The following is an 18,858-nucleotide window of genomic DNA, read 5'->3' as shown; positions in this document are numbered from 1 at the left end:
TTGTGGAGGAGACGGGAGAGGAGAAGAGGCCAGCTCCTGGAGGTGGGAAAAGCAGGGGAAAGGTCTGGGGCTGGAGTGGGTCCCCTGGAGCGAGAGGGCTCAGCTCATGCCACCCAGCGGAGCCAGGAGATAGGGCCCGGAGGGTGGGGAGGCATCTCTACCCGCTAAACGCCGACTCCAAACATCCTGCAGCACTTGCGGGCGCAGAGAAATGCGGGGCCTCAACAATCAGACACCCCAACTCCCAAACCCCGCGGTCAGTAAGGCCTACCCCGGGCGCCGGCCAGACACGAGTCTAGTTGCACTAGGCAGGGGACACTCTCCAGACCCGTCGGGCCAGCCCCGCCCCAGCCCCGCCCCTACCTGCCCCAGACCCGCCCCTACCGGAAGCCCAGGCTCGCCCCTACCGGAAGCCCAGACTATCGAGTCACGCCCCTTCCCGCCCCGCCCCAGGCCAGGCCCGCCCCGCCCCAGGCCCTCTCCTACCGGAAGCCCAAGCCTGCCCCTGACGGAAGCCCAGGCTATCGAGCCCCGCCCCTTCCCGCCCCGCCCCACAATTCTCAGAGGGGCCCTCCCCTGCCTGAGTCCGCCCCTTGGTCGGGCCCCGCCCTCGTAGGCGTGGCCTGTGCCGTTACCTCTCCCCACCAAGGCGGTCAGACTCCTCCCACGGCCCGCCGGCCAAGTTCCCGAGAGACCGCCCCGAGTGTGCTCGCCTGAAGTTCTTCCCTCGCGCCGCCCGGTGCCCTCGGTGTCCCCGCCGCGCTGGACCGGACATGCTGCCCGACTGCCTGTCGGCGGAGGGCGAACAGCGCTGCCGGCGGTTGCTGGCGGGAGCCACGGCTCGGCTGCGCGCGCGGCCTGCGGCGGCCGCGGTCCTTGTGCCGCTGTGCTCGGTGCGCGGGGTCCCGGCGCTACTCTACACGCTGCGGTCCAGCCGCCTGGCCGGGAGGCACAAGGGTGACGTCAGGTACACCTGCCGGGACCTCCTCTCCCTTCTAGGAGGGCGCCGCTAAACCCCGGAGACCGCCGGGTCGTGGGCAAGGCACTTAGCCTCCCCGAGCCTTGGTTTCCGCCTCTGCAGAATGGGTCTAAGTAGAGCCCGTCGGCCAGCCGGCTGTGGAGGCAGTCAACTATTCACATCCCTCCGCCCGGAACCTGGCGCCGCAGGTACTCCTGCCCCGGCGCCGCCGCGCGGATCGCTCGAAGCGCGGGCGCGGGACATACGGTAGCTCAGCTGATAAAGACTCCGCCTGCAATGCAGGAGACCTCGGTTCGATTCCTGGGTCGGGAAGATCCCCTGAAGAAGGGACAGGCTACCCACTCCAGTATTCTTGGGCTTCCCTGGTGGCTCAGACGGTAAAGAATCCGCCTGCAATGCAGGAGACCTGGGGTTCGATTCCAGGGTGGGGAAGATCCTTCTGGAGGAGGGCATGGCAACCCACTCCAGTCTTCATGCCTAGAGAATCCCCATGCACAGAGGAGCCTGACGGGCTGCAGTCCACGGGGTCACAAAGAGCCGGACACGACTGAGCGACCAAGCACACACACTGAAAAGGCAGAACTTCGCCTCTTGCCTGCGACTGCAGGAGGATTCCCCTCCGGGAGCCAAGGGGGAGCGCGGGGCGGGGCTATCTGGCTTCCCGCACAGGCCGCGACCCCCCTCCCCCGGCGGAAACGGGGAACACCCTAGGGTCGCTGTCAGCACCTCTGGGGCGACCCACGATAAGCCCAGTTAGCGTGTCTAAGCCCCGGGGCTTCTCCCCCTTACTCCTGTTGTTCAGGGAGGTAAACCGAGCCTGCAGAGGCCGTGGGGCTTACCCAGCCCTCTCTGCAAACTAGGGGCAGGGACGTTTTTTTTAAAGCGAGTCCCTGCCACAGCGGCCACCCCCAGCCCTTCATGGCCCCAGTGGCCCAAGAAGCAGGCTCCCTCTACCTGTTCAGTTTCCCAGGCGGCAAGTGTGACCCCGCTGACCGGGACGTGGTGCACACGGCCCTGAGGGAGACGCAGGAGGAGCTGGGCATGGCTGTGCCCGAGGAGCAGGTGTGGGGAGTCCTGCGGCCAGTGCACGACCGGGTAAGCCCTTCAGGCCCTCACCCCGCTCGGCCTCTCTGCTTGCCCCGGGCTAGGAGCAGGGCGCTCAGGGACCAGGAGGGTGGCTGTGGGGACTGTGGTAGTCACCGAGGGCGGTGGGGTCCCAGACAACCTGCCCAGCCGTTGTGTTCCAGCCTCCCACACCCATCGGGACGGGGCCAGGGGCATTTGATTCCCCTTTCACAGGGGATCCTGAGGCTCAGTCCTGGGATGGAGGTGGCTCCAGGTGAACCAGCTCCACTCAGCTTGGTGGACAGAGGTTGGGGAGGGTGTTGAAGGCTAGGCAGGGGAGATCTGAGGGTGGTAAAAGTAAGGGAGAGCAACGGCCCAGAGGCCCGAGTGGGTCTAGTGTGTTGAGGGGGCCTGAGCCAGTCAGCATGGCTGGAGCAAGTCCATGAGCAGGGCCGGGTGGACCCAGCCTGCACAGCTATAGGCCCCAGAGGCCTCCCCTCAGGCTCCCCTGGCCCAAAGCCCCGCCAAGCCCAGCCCAGCCCTGCCCTGACAGCCTGCTCCCCTCCCACCACAGGAAAAGGCCACAGTGGTGCCAGTGCTGGCTGGCGTGGGCCCGGTTGATCCCCAGAGCCTTAGGCCCAACCCCGAGGAGGTGAGTGGGGGCATCTGGAGGAAGGGGGAGGGTGGGTTGTCCTGATGGGGGAGGCTGCAGTGGCCAGCGCTCTGTCTGCCCTCTCACTGCCCCCTGCCCACAGGTGGATGAAGTGTTTGCCCTGCCCCTGGCCCATCTGCTGCAGGAGCAGAACCAGGGTTACACCCACTTCTGCCGTGGTGGCCACTTCCAGTACACGCTGCCCGTATTCCTGCACGGGCCACACCGGGTCTGGGGGCTCACAGCCGTCATCACTGAGTTCACCCTGAAGCTGCTGGCCCCTGGCGTCTACCAGCCCCGCCTGGCTGGCCCGGAGCTGCCCCGGGGCTGAAGGCCTGGCCCCGAGCGGGCCCTGCCTCTGCCCGGCCAGGCCGGCTCCTCTCCAGGACTGAATAAAGCCTTTCCCAACACCGTGGCAACTGCATCTTCTGCACTGGAGCCCTGACCTTGGGCAGAGTCCATGGGACAGCTGGCCTGCTGGCTGGGGCACTTTGGGATAATCACGCTGTCACCTGCTATCGCACATACTGTGTGTCTGGCATCTTTTCTCTCATTTCACCCTCGCCACGGCCCTGTGAGGTGAGACCACGCTGTCCCTGGGTAGTGAGATGGGATCAGGGAGGGCAGACACCTTGCCCAAGGTCACCCCAGTTTGGGATTTGAACCAGGCCCTGTCTGGCACCAGAGCCCAAACTCCTAGCCACTACAGCCACCGCAGAACTGTCTTCCGAGCCTGGCTGACGCTGTGCCGGGCAGCAGCCATCCAGAGAGGAGCCCTGCATGTTACTGCAAACCTGTGACGTGCCAGGCTCTCCCTGTGCCAGGAACTGTGCTGGGGCCACATCTGTGCAGCAGCCAGATGCTATCCTGCCCTCTAGGGGTGCTCAGTCTCGGGGCAACCTTAGACCAGGCCACATAGATAATCATGTGATTACACATTAATTACTCACAGATGTGTAATGGAATTACATATCCATCTTGTAAATCTCTGTGAGTTGAAGAGGTGGGCAGTCTGACCTGGAGATGGTGGACTGGGCAGTATCAGGTAGGACAAGGGATAGAAAACGCCACTCAGTGGCTGAGTTTGCCAAAGGAGGAATTCAGTTCAATTCAGTCAGTCGTGTTGGACTCTTTGCGACCCCAGGGACTGCAGCACGCCAGACCTCCCTGGCCGTCACCAACTCCCGGAGTTTACTCAAACTCATGTTCGTTGAATCAGTGATGTCCTCCAACCATCTCATCCTCTGTTGTCCCCTTCTCCTCCCGCCTTCAGTCTTTCCCACATCAGGGCCTATTCCAATGAGTTGGCTGTTCCCATCAGGTGGCCAAAGTATTGGAGTTTCAGCTTCAGCATCAGTCCTTCCAACGAATATTCAGGACTGATTTCCTTTAGGATGGACTGGTTGGATCTCCTTGCAGTCCAAGGGACTCTCAAGAGTCTTCTCCAACACCACAGTTCAAAACCATCAATTCTTTGGCGCTCAGCTTTCTTTATAGTTCAACTCTCACATTCATACATGACTACTGGAAAAACCATAGCTTTGACTAGACAGACCTTTGTTGGCAAAGTAATGTTTCTGCTTTTCAATATGCTAAGTTGGTCATAACTTATCTCCCAAGGAGTAAACGTCTTTTAATTTCATGGCTGCAGTCACCATCTGGAGGAATAGTGATTGCAAACTTCACAGACAGACTAGCTTCAGGCATAGCTGGATCCAGGAGCTCCAGGTGCTCTTCTTTCCTTGCTTTCCACTGTATCAGCCTCACCCTCGGGAGTATTCTCCACTCCCCAGAGCTGAGAGGCGAGGAGAAGACGACAGCCGTAGGACGGAACAGTACCAGCGTCAGCATCCCATCAACAGAAAACAGCTTCTCTTTCTGGGCCAGTCTATCCCAGAGTTACACTTTCTTGGCTGACTTTGGTCCACAAGACCTTCCCTGAGCCTGTCACTTGGCTGCTGGACTTGGAATTCATTGATCAGCCGGGTCTGGGGCACAGGCCTGGGGAACAGGGTGAACCTCCTAGAATGAGAGTAGGGAAGGGGTGGCCCCCCAAAGGACCCCTGGAAAGAGAAAGGGAAGGTGAGCAGGCAAAAGGCAGCCACATTCCCCTGCAGAGAGTGACCTTGAGACCATAGATAAACAGGAGCAGGGCAGGTCAAAGGGCAAGGGAGGGAAGTTGGGGCAAAAGTGCAACCCAGATTAGGACTTGAGCCCACAGTCTTATAATTGGAGTCACTTACCTGGTGTCTCAACGTACTGAGGCTCAGGGTCTCATGTTTCAGCACAGAAGGAATTCAGTGAGAGACAAAGTGCTAGGCAAGAAGTAGATTTATTAATATAGAACGCTTGTGAGACAGGAGACTCTGCGCCAAGGATTAAGTGGGTTACATTTTTATAATCGAAGGAAAGTTGGGGAGAGGGGAAAGACTGCCTTCTCATTCTTCGAGTAGACCTCAGGCTTTCATCACTAGGTGGTCTTCCCTGATAGCTCAGTTGGTAAAGAATCCACCTGCAATGCAGGAGACCCCAGTTCGATTCTTGGGTTGGGAAGATCCACTGGAGGGGGGATATGCTACCCACTCCAGTATTCTGTCATGGAAAATTCCATGGACTGTATAGTCCATGGGGTCCCAAAAAGTTGGATACGACTGAGCAACTTTCACTTTTCATCACTAGCTCCTCCTTCACATCGGACAGGAGAGTATCTGACCCTAGAAGGTCAAACTAGGACTGTCTCAGTGCTTACTTAAATCAGCAGAATAATTTTTTTCTTTCACTTAATGACCTGAGGCATATCTCATGCTTCCATTTATGGCTTTATAGTTAAGCAAGCCTGCTTCGTCCCATGATGTTCTGATAGCTTTCTTGAGTGCTCACTAACTTGCAGCAGTCCCCCAGAGTTCCCTGGGTTCCCTCTGTCTCTAGTCCCCTACTGGGACCTCTGCAACTGCTTGTGTAACTATCCTTAGTCTATCCCTCTTAGAAGGAGGGTCATTGACTCAACGGACCTGAATTGGAACAATCTCCAGAGATAGTGAAGGACAGGGAAGCCTGGTATGCTGCAGTCCATGGGGTCGCAAAGAGTCAAACACGACTGAGCGACAGAACAACAATCAGAAGCAACACTGTACAAAGCTTGGCGTGTTCAAGGAAACGTGGGGGCAAAGGGGCCCACCGTTCAGGGGGCCGTAGCGAGGGGCGAAGCCTCAGTGGTGGGTTAGGATTTTATTCCAAGCTGGGAGAAGGGGGAGAGGAGCCGAAGTGATGGGTTGATGTTTTAAAGGCTTGAGTGGCAAGGGGACCAGGTTGCCTTACCCCTCCTGTCTCCATGGAGCACTCCCATCTCGCCTCCCCACTCCCCGCCCCTCCCCCTCCCGCATGACTCCCTCCCCTCCCCCAGCCCCCTCTCTCACCCCCCCTTTCCCCCCACCCTGCCTCCCCAGCCCTCCCTCTCACCCCTCCGTTCCCCCACCCTGCTCCCCCAGCCCACTCTCTCACCCCCCTTCCCCACCCTGCCTCCCCAGCCCCCTCTCTCACCCCTCCTTTCCCCCCACCCCCGCTCCCCCAGCCCCCTCTCTCACCCCTCCTTTCCCCCACCCCGCTCCCCAGCCCCCTCTCTCACCCCTCCTTCCCCCACCCCCGCTCCCCAGCCCCCTCTCTCACCCCTCCTTCCCCCCACCCTGCCTCCCCAGCCCCCTCTCTCACCCCTCCTTTCCCCCACCCGCTCCCCCAGCCCCCTCTCTCACCCTCCTTTCCCCCCACCTGCCTCCCCAGCCCCCTCTCACCTCCTTCCCCCCACCCCCGCTCCCGCCAGCCCTCTCTCACCCCCACTTTCCCCCCACCCTGCCTCCCCCAGCCCCTCTCTCACCCCTCCTTTCCCCACCCCACTCCCCCAGCCCCCTCTCTCACCCCTCCTTTCCCCCAACCCTGCCTCCCCCAGCCCCTCTCTCACCCCCCTTTCCCCCCACCCTGCTCCCCCCAGCCCCCTCTCTCACCCCTCCTTTCCCCCCACCCCCGCTCCTCCAGCCCCCTCTCTCACCCCTTTCCCCCCACCCTGCCTCCCCCCAGCCCCCCTCTCTCACCCCTCCTTTCCCCCACCTGCCTCCCCCAGCCCCTCTCACCCCTTCCCCCACCCTCGCTCCCCCCAGTCCCCCTCTTCTCACCCCCCCGTTCCCCCCACCCTGCCTCCCCCCCAGGCCCCCTCGCTTCACCCCTCCTTGTCCCCCCAACCCTGCCTCCCCCAGCCCCCCTCTCTCACCCCCTCCTCCCCCCACCCTGCCTCCCCCAGCCCCCCTCTCTCACCCCTCCTTTCCCCCCACCCTGCCTCCCCCCAGCCCCCTCTCTCACCCCTCCTTTCCCCCCACCCCCGCTCCCCCTGCCTCCCCCCAGCCCCCCTCTCTCACCCCTCCTTTCCCCCACCCTGCTCCCCCAGCCCCTCTCACCCTTTCCCCCACCCCTGCTCCCCCAGTCCTCTCTCTCACCCCCTTTCCCCCACCCTGCCTCCCCCAGCCCTCTCTCACCCCTCCTTTCCCCCACCCTGCCTCCCCCACCCCTCTCTCACCCTCCTTTCCCCCCACCCTGCCTCCCCCAGCCCCCTCTCTCACCCCTCCTTTCCCCCCACCCTGCCTCCCCCAGCCCCCCTCTCTCACCCCTCCTTTCCCCCACCCTGCCTCCCCCCACCCCCCTCTCACCCCTTTCCCCCCACCCCGCTCCCCCAGTCCTCTCTCACCCCTCCTTTCCCCCACCCCCCGCTCCCCACCCCCCTCTTCACCCCCCTTTCCCCACCCCCCGCTCCCCCAGTCCTCTCTCACCCCCCCTTTCCCCCCACCCTGCCTCCTGTTGCCCTCACACCTCTTGTGTCACCTCTGGCCCTCCAGCCTCCTCCCCTGGGAGCAGAGCCACATGATGGTGGTGAAAATAACTCTCCGACAGAGTGCGAACTGTGGGGGGAAGGGACCCTTGGGGTGGAGGGCAGGGAGCTGCGGGCTCCTGGGCTCCTGGGCTCTGGGGGGGCCCCGAGTCCCGCCCCTTCTGCCTCCCCCATGGCCACCAGCTGGCTCTCACGGGTCACCTCAGTCAGCAGCAGCCCCCAGCAGCCACCCAGGCAGGTGCAGGGGCTCTCAGAGCGGTAAGTGGCCCCGCCGGCCTAGCCGCTGGCACACGGGGTGCCCCCCCCTAGGCTGGAGGCCCCCACCCCACCAGCCTTGACACTGTGCTCTGTCCTCAGGTCCCGACTGCCTCCTAGGACCCTCCACGACGCCCTCAGTGATGCCCGTTGGCCCTGTCTGGGTGGGTCAGTGCCGCCCCCTCATCTGCGGTCCTCGGGGGCTCCTCTGAGTCCCTGCCCATGCCTGCGCCCCCATGGCGGGCCGGGGGCGGGTGAGCATGCAGGAGCACATGGCTATCGACGTGAGCCCGGGCCCCATCCGGCCCATCCGCCTCATCTCCCACTACTTCCCACACTTCTACCCCACCGCTGAGCCTGCCTTGCACCCCCCAGACCCACGCCCTCCAGTGACCCCGGTCTGCTCTGCACCCCAGCCCCAGCTGGACCCAGAGCCAGAGGGAGACTCAGACGACAGCAGTGAGTGGGGGCGGGGTGGGGGAGGGACACTCTGGGCTCCGCCCATCCAGGAAGGGGGTCTGGGGCAGGCGGGCCAGGCTTCAGACCAGGGAGGACCATGAGGCGTGGTGCCCGGCGGGGGTTGACGCAGACGCTGACCTGCCTGCCACCTGCCCCTAGCCGCCCTCGGCACCCTCGAGTTCACGCTCCTTTTTGACACGGACAACAGCACCCTGCACTGCACAGCTCACCGTGCCAAGGTGAGGAGGGGGCGGGCGGCGTCCCCGGGGCTCGGGCCTGCGCCCCGGGCCTCTCCCACAGCCACTCTCCCTTCCCAGGGCCTCAAGCCACCAGCCTCTGGCTCCATGGATACCTTCGTCAAAGCCAACCTGCTGCCCGGAGCCAGCAAGGTGAGGGCGAGATGCAGGCCCCCACCGCTGCCCCTCGGCCAGGTATCCAGCCTGGAGCGCCCACCTGGTCTGCCATGCCCCTCCTCCCCAAGGCCTCCCCCCTCAGGCAGGGGTCCCCCATTGCTGGGACGGGGGGGACCCAGGTGGGGCGCCGGGGCCCGAGGAGGGCTCTGACACTCCCTGCTTGGCCCTCAGGCCAGCCAGCTGCGGACACGCACGGTTCGGGGCACGAGGGGTCCTGTCTGGGAGGAGACGCTCACCTATCATGGGTTCACCCTCCAGGACGCCCGGCGCAAGACCTTGCGGTGAGGACGGGGCCTGGGCCACGAGGAGGGGCTGGGGTGGGGGTGGGGATGGGGGGCTGGCCTGGCCAGGCTGACCCAGGTGGCCCCCAGGCTGTGTGTGTGTGAAGACCCATGGCTGCGGCGACGGAGGCGGGCGCCTCCCCTGGGAGAGCTGCGGGTGCCCCTGAGGAAGCTGGTGCCCAACCGGGCCCGGAGCTTCGACGTGTGTCTGGAGAGGCGGAGGCTGGTGAGTGGGGCTGGCGCACAGGGTGGGGCTGGGTGGGGGTGACAGGGAGGGAGACCCAGGCGTCGTCTGGCCCAGGTGACCGGGCTCTCTGCTGTTTCAGACCAAGAGGCCCAAGAGCCTGGACACAGCACGCGGCATGTCTCTGTATGAGGTCAGTGAGACGTGGGACCCGGAGGTGGGTGCTGGGCAGGGCTCTGGGCCCAGGGGAGCTCAGAGAAACTGAGGCCTTTTCTCTCTCTGGGCCCATGAACACTCATAGTCTCAGGAGCACAGGCCAGCTTGAGACAGAGGCTGGAGCTGGGCAGTTGGTCAAGTGGCCTGCATGGGCGGTTCAGTTCTCAGTATGGGCGGTTCAGTTCTCAGTATGGGGTGGGGGGGTTGTGAGTGCCAGCCAGGGGCCAGGGGGCTGCTGTCGGGGGTTGGGGGGGGCGTTCTGGGACGGGAAGGGCTTGTAGTAGGGCTGCTCTCCTGGGAGGGCTCCCTAGCCTGGACTTGACTAACCGACAGTCGCAGGCTCCCACTGGGCTGCGTGGGCTGCTGGGCCCACGGCTGCTAGGCCTGCCCCTGGGGCAGCGCAGGCAACGCTCCTGGGCTGGGCGCTCTGGACTGGCCCTTGTCAGGAGGGGTGAAGGTGACCACAAGGGATTGGCAGAATGAAACCAGAGACCTGGCCAGAGCCACTACAGCCCACGGGCCCCAGGGACCCGCAGAGCTGGGGCAGGGCCCTCCCCGCCCCAGCTCCCCCAGGACCTAAGGGCCAAGCGCTGCTGCCCTGCCCCCTAGTGGAGCCTGCGACTGTCGGTTAGTCAAGTCCAGGCTGGGGAGCCCTCCCCGGGGAGCAGCCCTACTACAAGCCCTTCCCGTCCCAGACCCCCCACCCCCACCTGACAGCAGCCCCCTGGCGCCTGGCTGGCACTCACAACCCCCCCACCCCATACTGAGAACTGAACGCAAGGCAGATGGGCTTTCTGCAAATCACATTAGGGTGGGAGAAGCACATTCTTTCCATGGTATCCTCCGAGTCCTTCTGGAAGCACCAGGGGCCGGGGTGGGGGGTGGGGGGTGGGGGGGCAAAGGGCATTCAGCATCTGACTCCCGGGGTGTGGGGTGTGAGGGGGGAGGGTCTTGCAGCTGACGAGGCCTGTGTGCACTTTGAGGAGGGACAACCCTCTGGGAGCTGCTTCCAGGCTTCCCTGAGAGGCTTCCCCAAGAGGGAAGAGACAGGCCCCTAATGGAAGGCCACCTAGGAAGCTCCTACACGTTTGTGACCCTCAGAGACATCAGTTCCCTCCCCTTCCACGACAAACAGAGCCGCAAGTGGCCGATCACGAGACCCGGACAAGCCCCCTCCCCTTCTCAGGCCCGAGGGTAGAGTGGACCTGGAAGTCTCATTCCAGGGAACTAAGTCAGTGACAGTATCGGGAAACTGGACCACGACATCGGACACTGGCCCCTGATTTCTTTGAGGCCAGTCTGAGTTCTCCCGCGGGGCTGACCCGGCCTACCCTGTGGGCGCTGGGCCACCAGGCTGACCCGGCCTACCCCTGCAGCAGGAGGTGGAGGCAGAGCTGGCCTCGGAGGAGCGCGGGCGTGTCCTGCTGTCGCTGTGCTACAGCTCTCAGCGGGGGGGCCTGCTGGTGGGCGTGCTGCGCTGCGCCCACCTCGCCCCCATGGACGCCAACGGCTACTCGGACCCCTTCGTCCGCCTGTGAGTGTGAAGCAGGTGGCCGGGTGGGCAGTGGGGGTTCCTCAGAGTGCCCCCGTGGCTCACCTCTCTGGGGCCACACCGAAACCAACCTCATCTCTCCCAGTTTCCTGCATCCCAACACAGGGAGGAAATCGAAATACAAGACCAGCGTTCGGAAGAAGACCCTGAACCCCGAGTTCAATGAGGTAGGCTGGCCCGAGAGAAGGCAGTCCCGGCTGCTGGGGGAGGGGTCGGCATCCTGTCTCACAGTACAGGCCCCAGCCACCCTGGGCCACTCGCCTGAGTCTGTCCCTGAAGCTGTGAAGGACTAAGGCCTCCTCCTTTTCACCGCGTCCCCTGCAGGAGTTCTTCTACGCAGGCCCACGGGAGGAGCTGGCCCAGAAGACACTGCTGGTGTCTGTATGGGATTACGACCTGGGCACGGCTGACGACTTCATTGGTGAGCGGGAATGCGGGGGAGCTAAGTCGGGGGGTGGGACTCCCACCTGGCTCCTGACCTGTCCCCAAACCCAGGTGGAGTGCAGCTGAGCAGCCGGGCCGGCGGGGAGCGCCAGCAACACTGGCGCGAATGCCTGGGCCACAGTGACCGCAGGCTGGAGCTGTGGCACCCGCTGGACGGCGCGCCCCTCCAGCTCAGCGACTAGTGGGGCCCCCAGCCTGGCCGGCTCAGTGCCCCTTCCCCAGGCTGACCCACAGCCTCTCTGCAGAGCTGGAAGGCGCTGGGCTGCTTCACTCCCGCTATCCAGCCCCTGGTCCGTTGTTTCCTTCCTTCCCCACTTCCAAATTCACCCCACCGTCAAATCACGAAGCAAGAATAAACCTCTCCTCCCAACCAGACCAGACAGTCCGTTTTTTCCCTGCCATCGCCTCACAGGGCAGAATGGGCGCTGCTCTCCTTGCTCCCACCCTCCAGAGGCCTGCACAGGGCCAGGACCAGGTCTGGACCCCAGGCCAGTTTTCCCCTCCCCACTCTTGATTGCTGCACTGAGGGATAAATGCTCAGGGAGGTCTATGACAGGGGCTTCCCTTGTGGCTCAGCGCATAAAGAATCCGCCTGCAATGCAGGAGACAAGGATTCAATTCCTGGGCCAGGAAGATCCCCTGGAGAAAGAAATGGCAACCCACTCCAGTATTCTTGCCTGGAAAGAATCCCCTGGACAGAGGAGCCTGGCGGGCTTCAGCCCAAAGGGTCCCAAAGAGTCGGACATGACTGAGCACGCCCAGTCTGCGACAGGTTGACACACAGGAGTCAAGGTGTCAACTCTCAACATGACCTTGTCCTGACCTATTCCCCGCCGTCTGAGAAACAAGCCTCTGTGAGTCACAGGCTGCAGCAGCAGCATGCAGGCAAGCAAGGCCACAGAGAAGATGCAACGAGAGAGTGGGTATCGCTAGCTTTATTGTCCAGCCATCCAGACAGACGGACACCAGCCCCGTGGGCTCAGAAAGCTGCTTGCCTGGCCTGGTGCTGCTGGGCAAACTGCTGCATCCGCTCCTCGAGCTCCGGCCGGAAGTGTCGGATCAGGCCCTGGGGTGGGGGTGGGGATGCAGGGAGCGCTGTGTGAAGCAGGGTGTGAAAGCCCCGCTGCCCCCCCAATGCCTGGGCACTCACCCCCCGTGCCCCTCGTGGGGCAGCATACCTGCACGGGCCACGCAGCCCCATCGCCCAGGGCGCAGATGGTGTGGCCCTCGATCTGCTTGCTGATCTCCCACAGAGAGTCGATCTCTGCCGGCCGGGCATCTCCCCTCACAAAGCGGGCCATCACCTTGTTCATCCAGTCCACACCTGTGCCGGGGCAGCAAGAGATGGCCTGCTGACCCCCCGGGCCGGGGTGCAGGGGATGGAACCCAAGGGGTGCAGGTCATGGGGTCGGGGGGCTGAGAGAAGCCACAGCAAGCTGGGCGCCTGCAGCAGTGCATTCAGGGTCCGGAGCCCACGCCACCTGTGCCCCGTGCCCCACCCACGCCACCTGTGCCGCGTGCCCCACCCAGGCCCGGCATGAGCCACAGAGAAACCCTCAGCCTGCCCAGCACGCCTACCCTCGCGGCACGGGGTACACTGGCCACAGCTCTCATGCTTGTAGAACTCGATGAGGCGGGCGATGGCTTTCACAATGTCCGTCTGCGGAGACAAGGGGCAGTGAGGAGGTGCCCGAGCCTGAGCCTCAGCCCCTGGCGGCACACCCGCCCGATTCCAGCAGTGCTCTGGCCACCTCCACTCACCCCAGGCATCCTGCGCTGCCAGGCTCCATGGCCGTTCCCCATAGAGAAGCCTTGCCCCCCAGCCTCTCCCACCTCCCTTATCTTGGGTGACAGGAATCGGGACCCAAGAACTGGCGGGTGTCTCTGAGAAGCTCGGGCTGGGTTACTAGCCAGGCTGGCCTAAGGCAGGCACTGGGTGGGAGCGTGGGCAGCCCTTCCTTACCGAGCGGTCCATGACGATCACGGCAGCCGTGCCCAGCCCCGTCTGCGCCTGGATCAGCGCGTCGAAGTCCATCAGCACCGTCTCACACACGGACTTGGGGATCAGCGGGGTGGACGAGCCGCCAGGGATCACAGCAAGGAGGTTGTCCCAGCCACCCGTGACACCCCCTGGGGCCCCAGCCAGTCCCCGAGAGGATGGATGGTCAGGGCAGGGGCCGGCACGCCTGTCAGCCCCCACCCCAGCCCAGGCCCCCGAGGCCCGCCCACCCCGCTGGGTGGCCCCGGGCCTCACCGGCGTGCTTTTCAATCAGCTCCTTCAGCGGCACAGACATCTCCTCCTCCACGGTGCAGGGGTTGTTGACGTGGCCAGAGATGTTGAACAGTTTGGTGCCTGAGTTGCGCTCTCGGCCGAAGCTGGCAAACCAGGCACCCCCACGGCGGCAGATGGTAGGGGACACGGCCACAGTCTCCACATTGGCCACAGTTGTAGGGCAGCCAAACACTCCTGCGGGGGGCAGGGTAAGAACCTGGTGGATGTCACATCCCTGGTGGCTCAGTGGCAAAGAATCCACCTGCCAATGCAGGAGACGTGGGTTCAGTCCCACGTGCTGAGGGGCAACTAAGCCTGTGCGCCACAGCTACTGAGCCTGCCCCCAGGGCCCGGGAGCTCCACCGCTGAAGCCCACGCGCCCTGGAGCTTTCGCTCGGCAGCAAGAGGCCATCGTGATGAGAAGCCCGTGTACCAGAACTAGAGTGGCCCCGTTTGCCACAAGGAGAGAAAAACCTGCCCAGCAACGAAGACCTGGCACAGCCAAAAACACATTTTTTTTTTTTTTTTTAAAAAAGAAAACAAACCAGTGGCTGCTGGAGGTTGGGGACAGTTGGGGTGGGTGTCCTGGAGGTGGCATCTGTCCAGGATCTGCTTCTGCGGCAGAGAGCCCTGCTTCCACCCGTGTTAACTCTCGTCCCCCGGGAGCCCGATTCCAGCTGTGCTGCATCTCTGCCACCCTGCCCCAAGTTCCCGGGGGGTAGGAGCGCACCCGGGTGTGTGGCCTGTGCCCTGGGGCAGGATGAGACTCCTGGGGGCACTGGTGCAGCCTCTATGTTGTTCCCACCTACTCGGTGTCAGGCCCCCCAGTGCAGAAGGGACTCAGAAATTCCCCAAGAATGATAAGTGGCGACCTGAAGCCAGATCCCAGGTTCCACAGGACAAGGCCTGGGACGAGGCCAGGCGCCAGGTCGTACCCACGTCTGCAGGGAAAGGCGGCTTCAGGCGGGGCTTGCCCTGTTTGCCCTCGATGGACTCGATGAGCGCCGTCTCCTCCCCGCAGATGTAGGCCCCGGCCCCACGCACCACAAACACGTCGAAATCGTAGCCGGAGCCGCAGGCATTCTTGCCAATCAGACCAGCCTCGTAGGCCTCTCGGATGGCTACCTGTGGGACAGGGGTGTACAGACACAGTCCCCACGTGCCCAGGAACACTGCGTGTGGGAGGGCGGGGTACAGGCCCAGGGAGCTCATCACCATAGTCCAGGGCCAAAGCTCCCTCTGGACACAGGCAGAAGACGTGCTGGGAGAAGGGTAGGGATTTTTACAATGTGTGTGCTGCTTGTGTGATAACATTTAACAAAATCTCTAACTATATGTATTTTTTAAAGACTTTACGGAATAATGAAAATTTCAGCAAGTAGTTTCTCTAGGTAGTCTATGGGAGATTTTTCTTTGGTGTGTGTGGATTCCTGTCTTTACAATGAGTGAGTACTGCTTCTGAGTAGAGGAAAGGACCCTGGAGGCTGATTTTTAAATATGTAATAACACACATAATGCTACCATGTGCCAGGTTATGAACCTAATAGAAAAGTGAGGCTTCGGCCCTAGACCAATTACTATAGGCGTCACTGGGCTGAGAATTACTGACGTGACCTCTTGACCCTTCAAGAAAAATGCCCACGTGTGAGTTCTCCAGCCTACCGCCACCCCAGGAGCCCTGGAGCCCTGGAAGACCTCCCAGGCTGAGGCTCTGGGACACAGAGCGAGACAGAGGCTTTGGGGTGCACGTCCCACTCAGGACACAGGCCAGCTCAAGAGATCCCCACCCTCCCAGCACAACTCCAGATAGATCCCACGTGAGAACCTAAGAAGAACTCTGCCTGGGTTGGGGTATGAGAGTGCCCACTCAGCACCTGGCCCTCCCCCTGCCCACCTGCAGATTGGAGGCCTCGTTGTAGAACTCCCCGCGGATGTAGATGTAGGCGGCACGAGCGCCCATGGCCCGGCCCCCTACTAGGCAGCCTTCCACCAGCTTGTGGGGGTCGTGGCGGATGATCTCTCGGTCCTTGCACGTGCCTGGCTCCCCCTCATCCGCGTTCACCACCAGATACTTGGGCCTGTAGGGGCCAGCAGGGCAGTTGGGCCACAGGGCCACCAGGGTCAGGCCTTCAACCGTATGCCACCCCAGTCTACCAGGAAACCTCAAACAGGTTTTATCTGACAGCCAATCCTTCTCTGTCCCCGCAACAAGTCCCCAGGGCTCTGCTTGCTCACCACCAACGACGGGGAGCTCACTGCCTAGTCCACACTGGGGCAGCTATGAGCACAGGCAAGGTCTTGGTTCTACTCAGCCCAAATGCTTCTCCCAGTGCTTTCTCAAGAGCCCACATCTGCTTTTGGTCACGATGAGCATTCCGTGAACCTCCATCATATCTCTGGAGCCAAAAGGAGGCAGAGCTGACATTTATCATTTACTTTCTACACGCAGACCAAAGGGCAGGCCAAAAGCTGGAAGGCACAGTATCTCTCTAATCCCTGCACAATACAATACACATTTACAGAACAGAATACTGAGGTTCAGAAATACTGCCCAAAGCTATATGATTAAATGGCAGAGCCAGGAACTGATCAATTAAGTCTGCTGGGTTAAAATCTTGGGTAGACTCTGCTGCCCCCAAGACTCCTGAGGAAGACGATGGAACCGAGTCCCTGCTACTGGAGCTCTGGTAAGGTTTTCCTACTCCATTCACTCTTGGTTTCCAAGGAAACAGCCCCAAGGCCCAGATAAGCCCCAGCCATCCAGAGGTGCAACCCCATTTCTGCCTGCCTACACACACCTGCCATCTGAGGGCTTATTCATGAAGCTCCATTTAAGGCCAGTGGGGAAGCCAGCACCTCCACGGCCCCGCAAGCCCGACGTCTTGACCTCACCCAGGATCCAGTCAGGCCCCTTCAGCAGAATCTCCTTCGTCTTGTACCAGTCACCTCGACTCTGGGCACCTTTAAGCCTGGATAGAAGGAGAAGGCGATGGCACCCCACTCCAGTACTCTTGCCTGGAAAATCCCATGGATGGAGGAGTCTGGTAGGCTGCATTCCATGGGGTCACTAAGAGTCGGACACGACTGAGCGACTTCACTTTCACTTTTCACTTTCATGCATTGGAGAAGGAAATGGCACCCCACTCCAGTGTTCTTGCCTGGAGAATCCCAGGGACGGGGGAGCCTGGTGGGCTGCCGTCTATGGGGTCGCACAGTCGGACAGGACTGAAGCAACTTAGCAGCAGCAGCAGCAGCAGCAGGGTGGGGAAGGCAGTGAGGAGGAGGCCCTGCCTGGGGACCCACCAGCCTAAGGGCACCATCTCACCTCCAGTCATGGCGGCCATACAGGTTGGTGAAGATCCGGTCTTCGTCCTTCAGCGAGCCAAATGAGGTTTTCTTGGGCGCTGTCTGGGGACACAGAGAGTCAGTATGCCCAGGAGAGCTCTGGGATTATGAGGGGCCAGGCCAGGAGCTACAGATTTTTGGGTCCCCTAGTTAAGGAGGGTTGGACTGGGAGGAGGGCAGGGGCCAAAGCTTCAGAACCCTTCGTACGGTCATAACTACCATTACCACTTAGTAAGCACTTTCTGTTAGCAGGCACTAGGCTAAGCTTTTTATATCCAAGATCTCATTTCATTCTCCTAACCCTGAGATAGGAATGATTTCCTCCATTTCACAGAAGAGGAAACAAGACTCAGAACAAAATGAGCTTACAAAAGGCACACAGCCTGAAGGAGCAGATGGAATCTAAGCACAGGTCTGTCTGTGGCCAAAGCCCACACAGGATCCACAGAACAGACTACAGCCCTGAACCCAGCGTGATGTCACGTCCATTTATTTACTTGTATGGCTCTGCTGGACCAAAACTTAATTTGGCCAAAGTCTTGTTTATATGACTAAACTCTGCTGGAGACAAAACGTGTTTTCTGAAGGAAGAGGAATGCTTCACTGAGGCTGGGACACAAGATGATGGCGGGAGACCTGCTCGGGATAAAGCTGTTGAGGAGAGATGGCTCTGGAATCCCATGAGACATAGAGAGAACCCCAGCTGAGGGCTAAGGGGACCTCGCTTCCAGACAGCCCAACCCCTTAAGGGCCAATACAGGGAGCAGAACTTTGGACGAGGAATGAACGGCCCTCTCCAAAGCTGTTTCTGCATCTGTAAAATGGGGCAGTGACCCCTTCACGCGCTACAAGGTTGTAGCGAGGAAGGAATGAGACAAGGACGCTTTGCCACCTGCAAAATTCTCCGTTAGGTCGCGCAATTGTTAAATAAGGGGAAGCCAAGGAGCCGGAGGGCTAGGGGGCCGGGGAGAATCAGCCTCCCGTTTGGAACCCGTCCCCTCCTACATCGGCAACCTTCCTGTCAGACGGGGGAGATGAGAGGCTTCTCCAGAAGGCACTACGGACCCAGGTATGGCGCGCGCAGACGCGACAGCGAGACCCGGCCCGCGAGCGCCCCTGGAACGAGCCAGGTCGGGCCTCACCGTGTCGCCGCTGAATCGCACAGACACCCGCGCGGGGAGCGACCCGCCGAGCAGCCGCCGTGCCGCCAGCATCGCGGGGATGGGGGGGGGAAAGGCAAGCCAGTGACCGCCCGCTGTCACCTTCACAGCTCTGAGGCTCAGAACCCGGCACGACCGAGACGCTAGGCGGCGCACAGGAAGAACGTCACACGCGCCCTGACAGGGCGCGCCCCAACTTCCCCGCGCCGCTCCCGCCCCGCCCTTGGCCCTGCCTCCTCGAGGGAGCGCGGAGAGGCCGGAAGTGCCCTGTCTGGCGCTGAGGCTGCTGGGAGATGTAGTCCCGTGGGCCTCCGGACCGCCTTTCTCCTGTCGCGAGGCTGGCATTTATTTACTGTCTTGCTCGCCGGCTCTGTTCTTTCGCATTTGCCTCCGGACTCTCAGCCTTTGAGCCCACTATGCAGCTGGACCCTCCTGCCTGCCTTGTACTGCTCTGGCCCTGTCCCAGCCCTGCCAGACTGTGACTTTACGCCCACCCACCTCGGGCACCCCTGGGCTCAGGGAAGCCGGGAGGCGGGGCAGGCGGGGGCTCTGGGGCAGAGTCTCCCAGAGGAGGGACGTCTAGAGTTCTAGGTTGGGGTGAGGCCAAGAGGGTGGAGCTGGTCATCGGGCGGCCCAGCCTCTCCCCGGTGCTGCTGCACTCTCCGCACCATCCCTCCCGCGGCGCGGGTCAGGAGAGTTTGGCATTTG

At 62.0% G+C, this 18,858-nt stretch overlaps 3 protein-coding genes across 10 annotated transcripts; 2 read left to right on the top strand and 1 right to left on the bottom strand.

The window, feature by feature from the left end:
- Window positions 1–680: 680 nt before the first annotated feature.
- On the top strand, window positions 681–3,219 carry NUDT8 (nudix hydrolase 8). Its single transcript, NM_001101255.1, is given in 4 exon segments — window positions 681–967; window positions 1,942–2,074; window positions 2,619–2,696; window positions 2,800–3,219. Coding segments are annotated over 4 exon segments (633 nt in total). The 5' UTR covers window positions 681–773; the 3' UTR covers window positions 3,028–3,219.
- Window positions 3,157–11,748, top strand: DOC2G (double C2 domain gamma). Of its 7 annotated transcripts, none has more exons than XM_059883038.1 (12): window positions 3,157–3,275; window positions 7,927–7,988; window positions 8,200–8,283; window positions 8,443–8,522; window positions 8,601–8,714; window positions 8,868–8,977; window positions 9,068–9,203; window positions 9,304–9,354; window positions 10,754–10,911; window positions 11,015–11,096; window positions 11,254–11,350; window positions 11,425–11,748. In XM_059883038.1, exons 1-12 carry the CDS (start codon window positions 3,157–3,159, stop codon window positions 11,553–11,555), a joined length of 1,224 nt encoding a protein of 407 aa, XP_059739021.1. In that variant the 3' UTR covers window positions 11,556–11,748.
- A 542-nt stretch (window positions 11,749–12,290) lies between these two features.
- Window positions 12,291–18,510, bottom strand: NDUFV1 (NADH:ubiquinone oxidoreductase core subunit V1). Of its 2 annotated transcripts, none has more exons than XM_010821048.3 (10): window positions 18,253–18,510; window positions 16,971–17,053; window positions 16,444–16,614; window positions 15,540–15,723; window positions 14,581–14,770; window positions 13,628–13,840; window positions 13,337–13,503; window positions 12,952–13,033; window positions 12,552–12,697; window positions 12,291–12,439 (listed from the first exon to the last, which is right to left on the bottom strand). In XM_010821048.3, exons 1-10 carry the CDS (start codon window positions 18,493–18,495, stop codon window positions 12,353–12,355), a joined length of 1,566 nt encoding a protein of 521 aa, XP_010819350.1. In that variant the 5' UTR covers window positions 18,496–18,510; the 3' UTR covers window positions 12,291–12,352.
- Window positions 18,511–18,858: the final 348 nt, after the last annotated feature.

The sequence above is a fragment of the Bos taurus genome, chromosome 29, assembly GCF_002263795.3.
Source record: "Bos taurus isolate L1 Dominette 01449 registration number 42190680 breed Hereford chromosome 29, ARS-UCD2.0, whole genome shotgun sequence".
Taxonomy (NCBI): domain Eukaryota; kingdom Metazoa; phylum Chordata; class Mammalia; order Artiodactyla; family Bovidae; genus Bos; species Bos taurus.
This window is presented reverse-complemented; position numbering and strand designations above follow the sequence as displayed.

Excerpts from the sequence above, each read along its gene's own strand:
- DOC2G (XM_024987343.2), top strand. The coding sequence starts at position 7,602 with ATGATGGTGGTGAAAATAACTCTCCGACAGAGTGCGAACTGTGGGGGG. Across the intron at positions 7,993-8,199 it reads CGTTGGCCCTGTCTGGGTGG|ACCCACGCCCTCCAGTGACC; the intron begins GTCAGTGCCGCC and ends TGCACCCCCCAG. Across the intron at positions 9,355-10,753 it reads GCGGCATGTCTCTGTATGAG|CAGGAGGTGGAGGCAGAGCT; the intron begins GTCAGTGAGACG and ends CTACCCCTGCAG.
- NDUFV1 (XM_010821048.3), bottom strand. The coding sequence starts at position 18,495 with ATGCCAGCCTCGCGACAGGAGAAAGGCGGTCCGGAGGCCCACGGGACT. Across the intron at positions 16,615-16,970 it reads TATGGCCGCCATGACTGGAG|GCTTAAAGGTGCCCAGAGTC; the intron begins GTGAGATGGTGC and ends CCTTCTATCCAG. Across the intron at positions 13,841-14,580 it reads GCCTTTCCCTGCAGACGTGG|GAGTGTTTGGCTGCCCTACA; the intron begins GTACGACCTGGC and ends TGCCCCCCGCAG.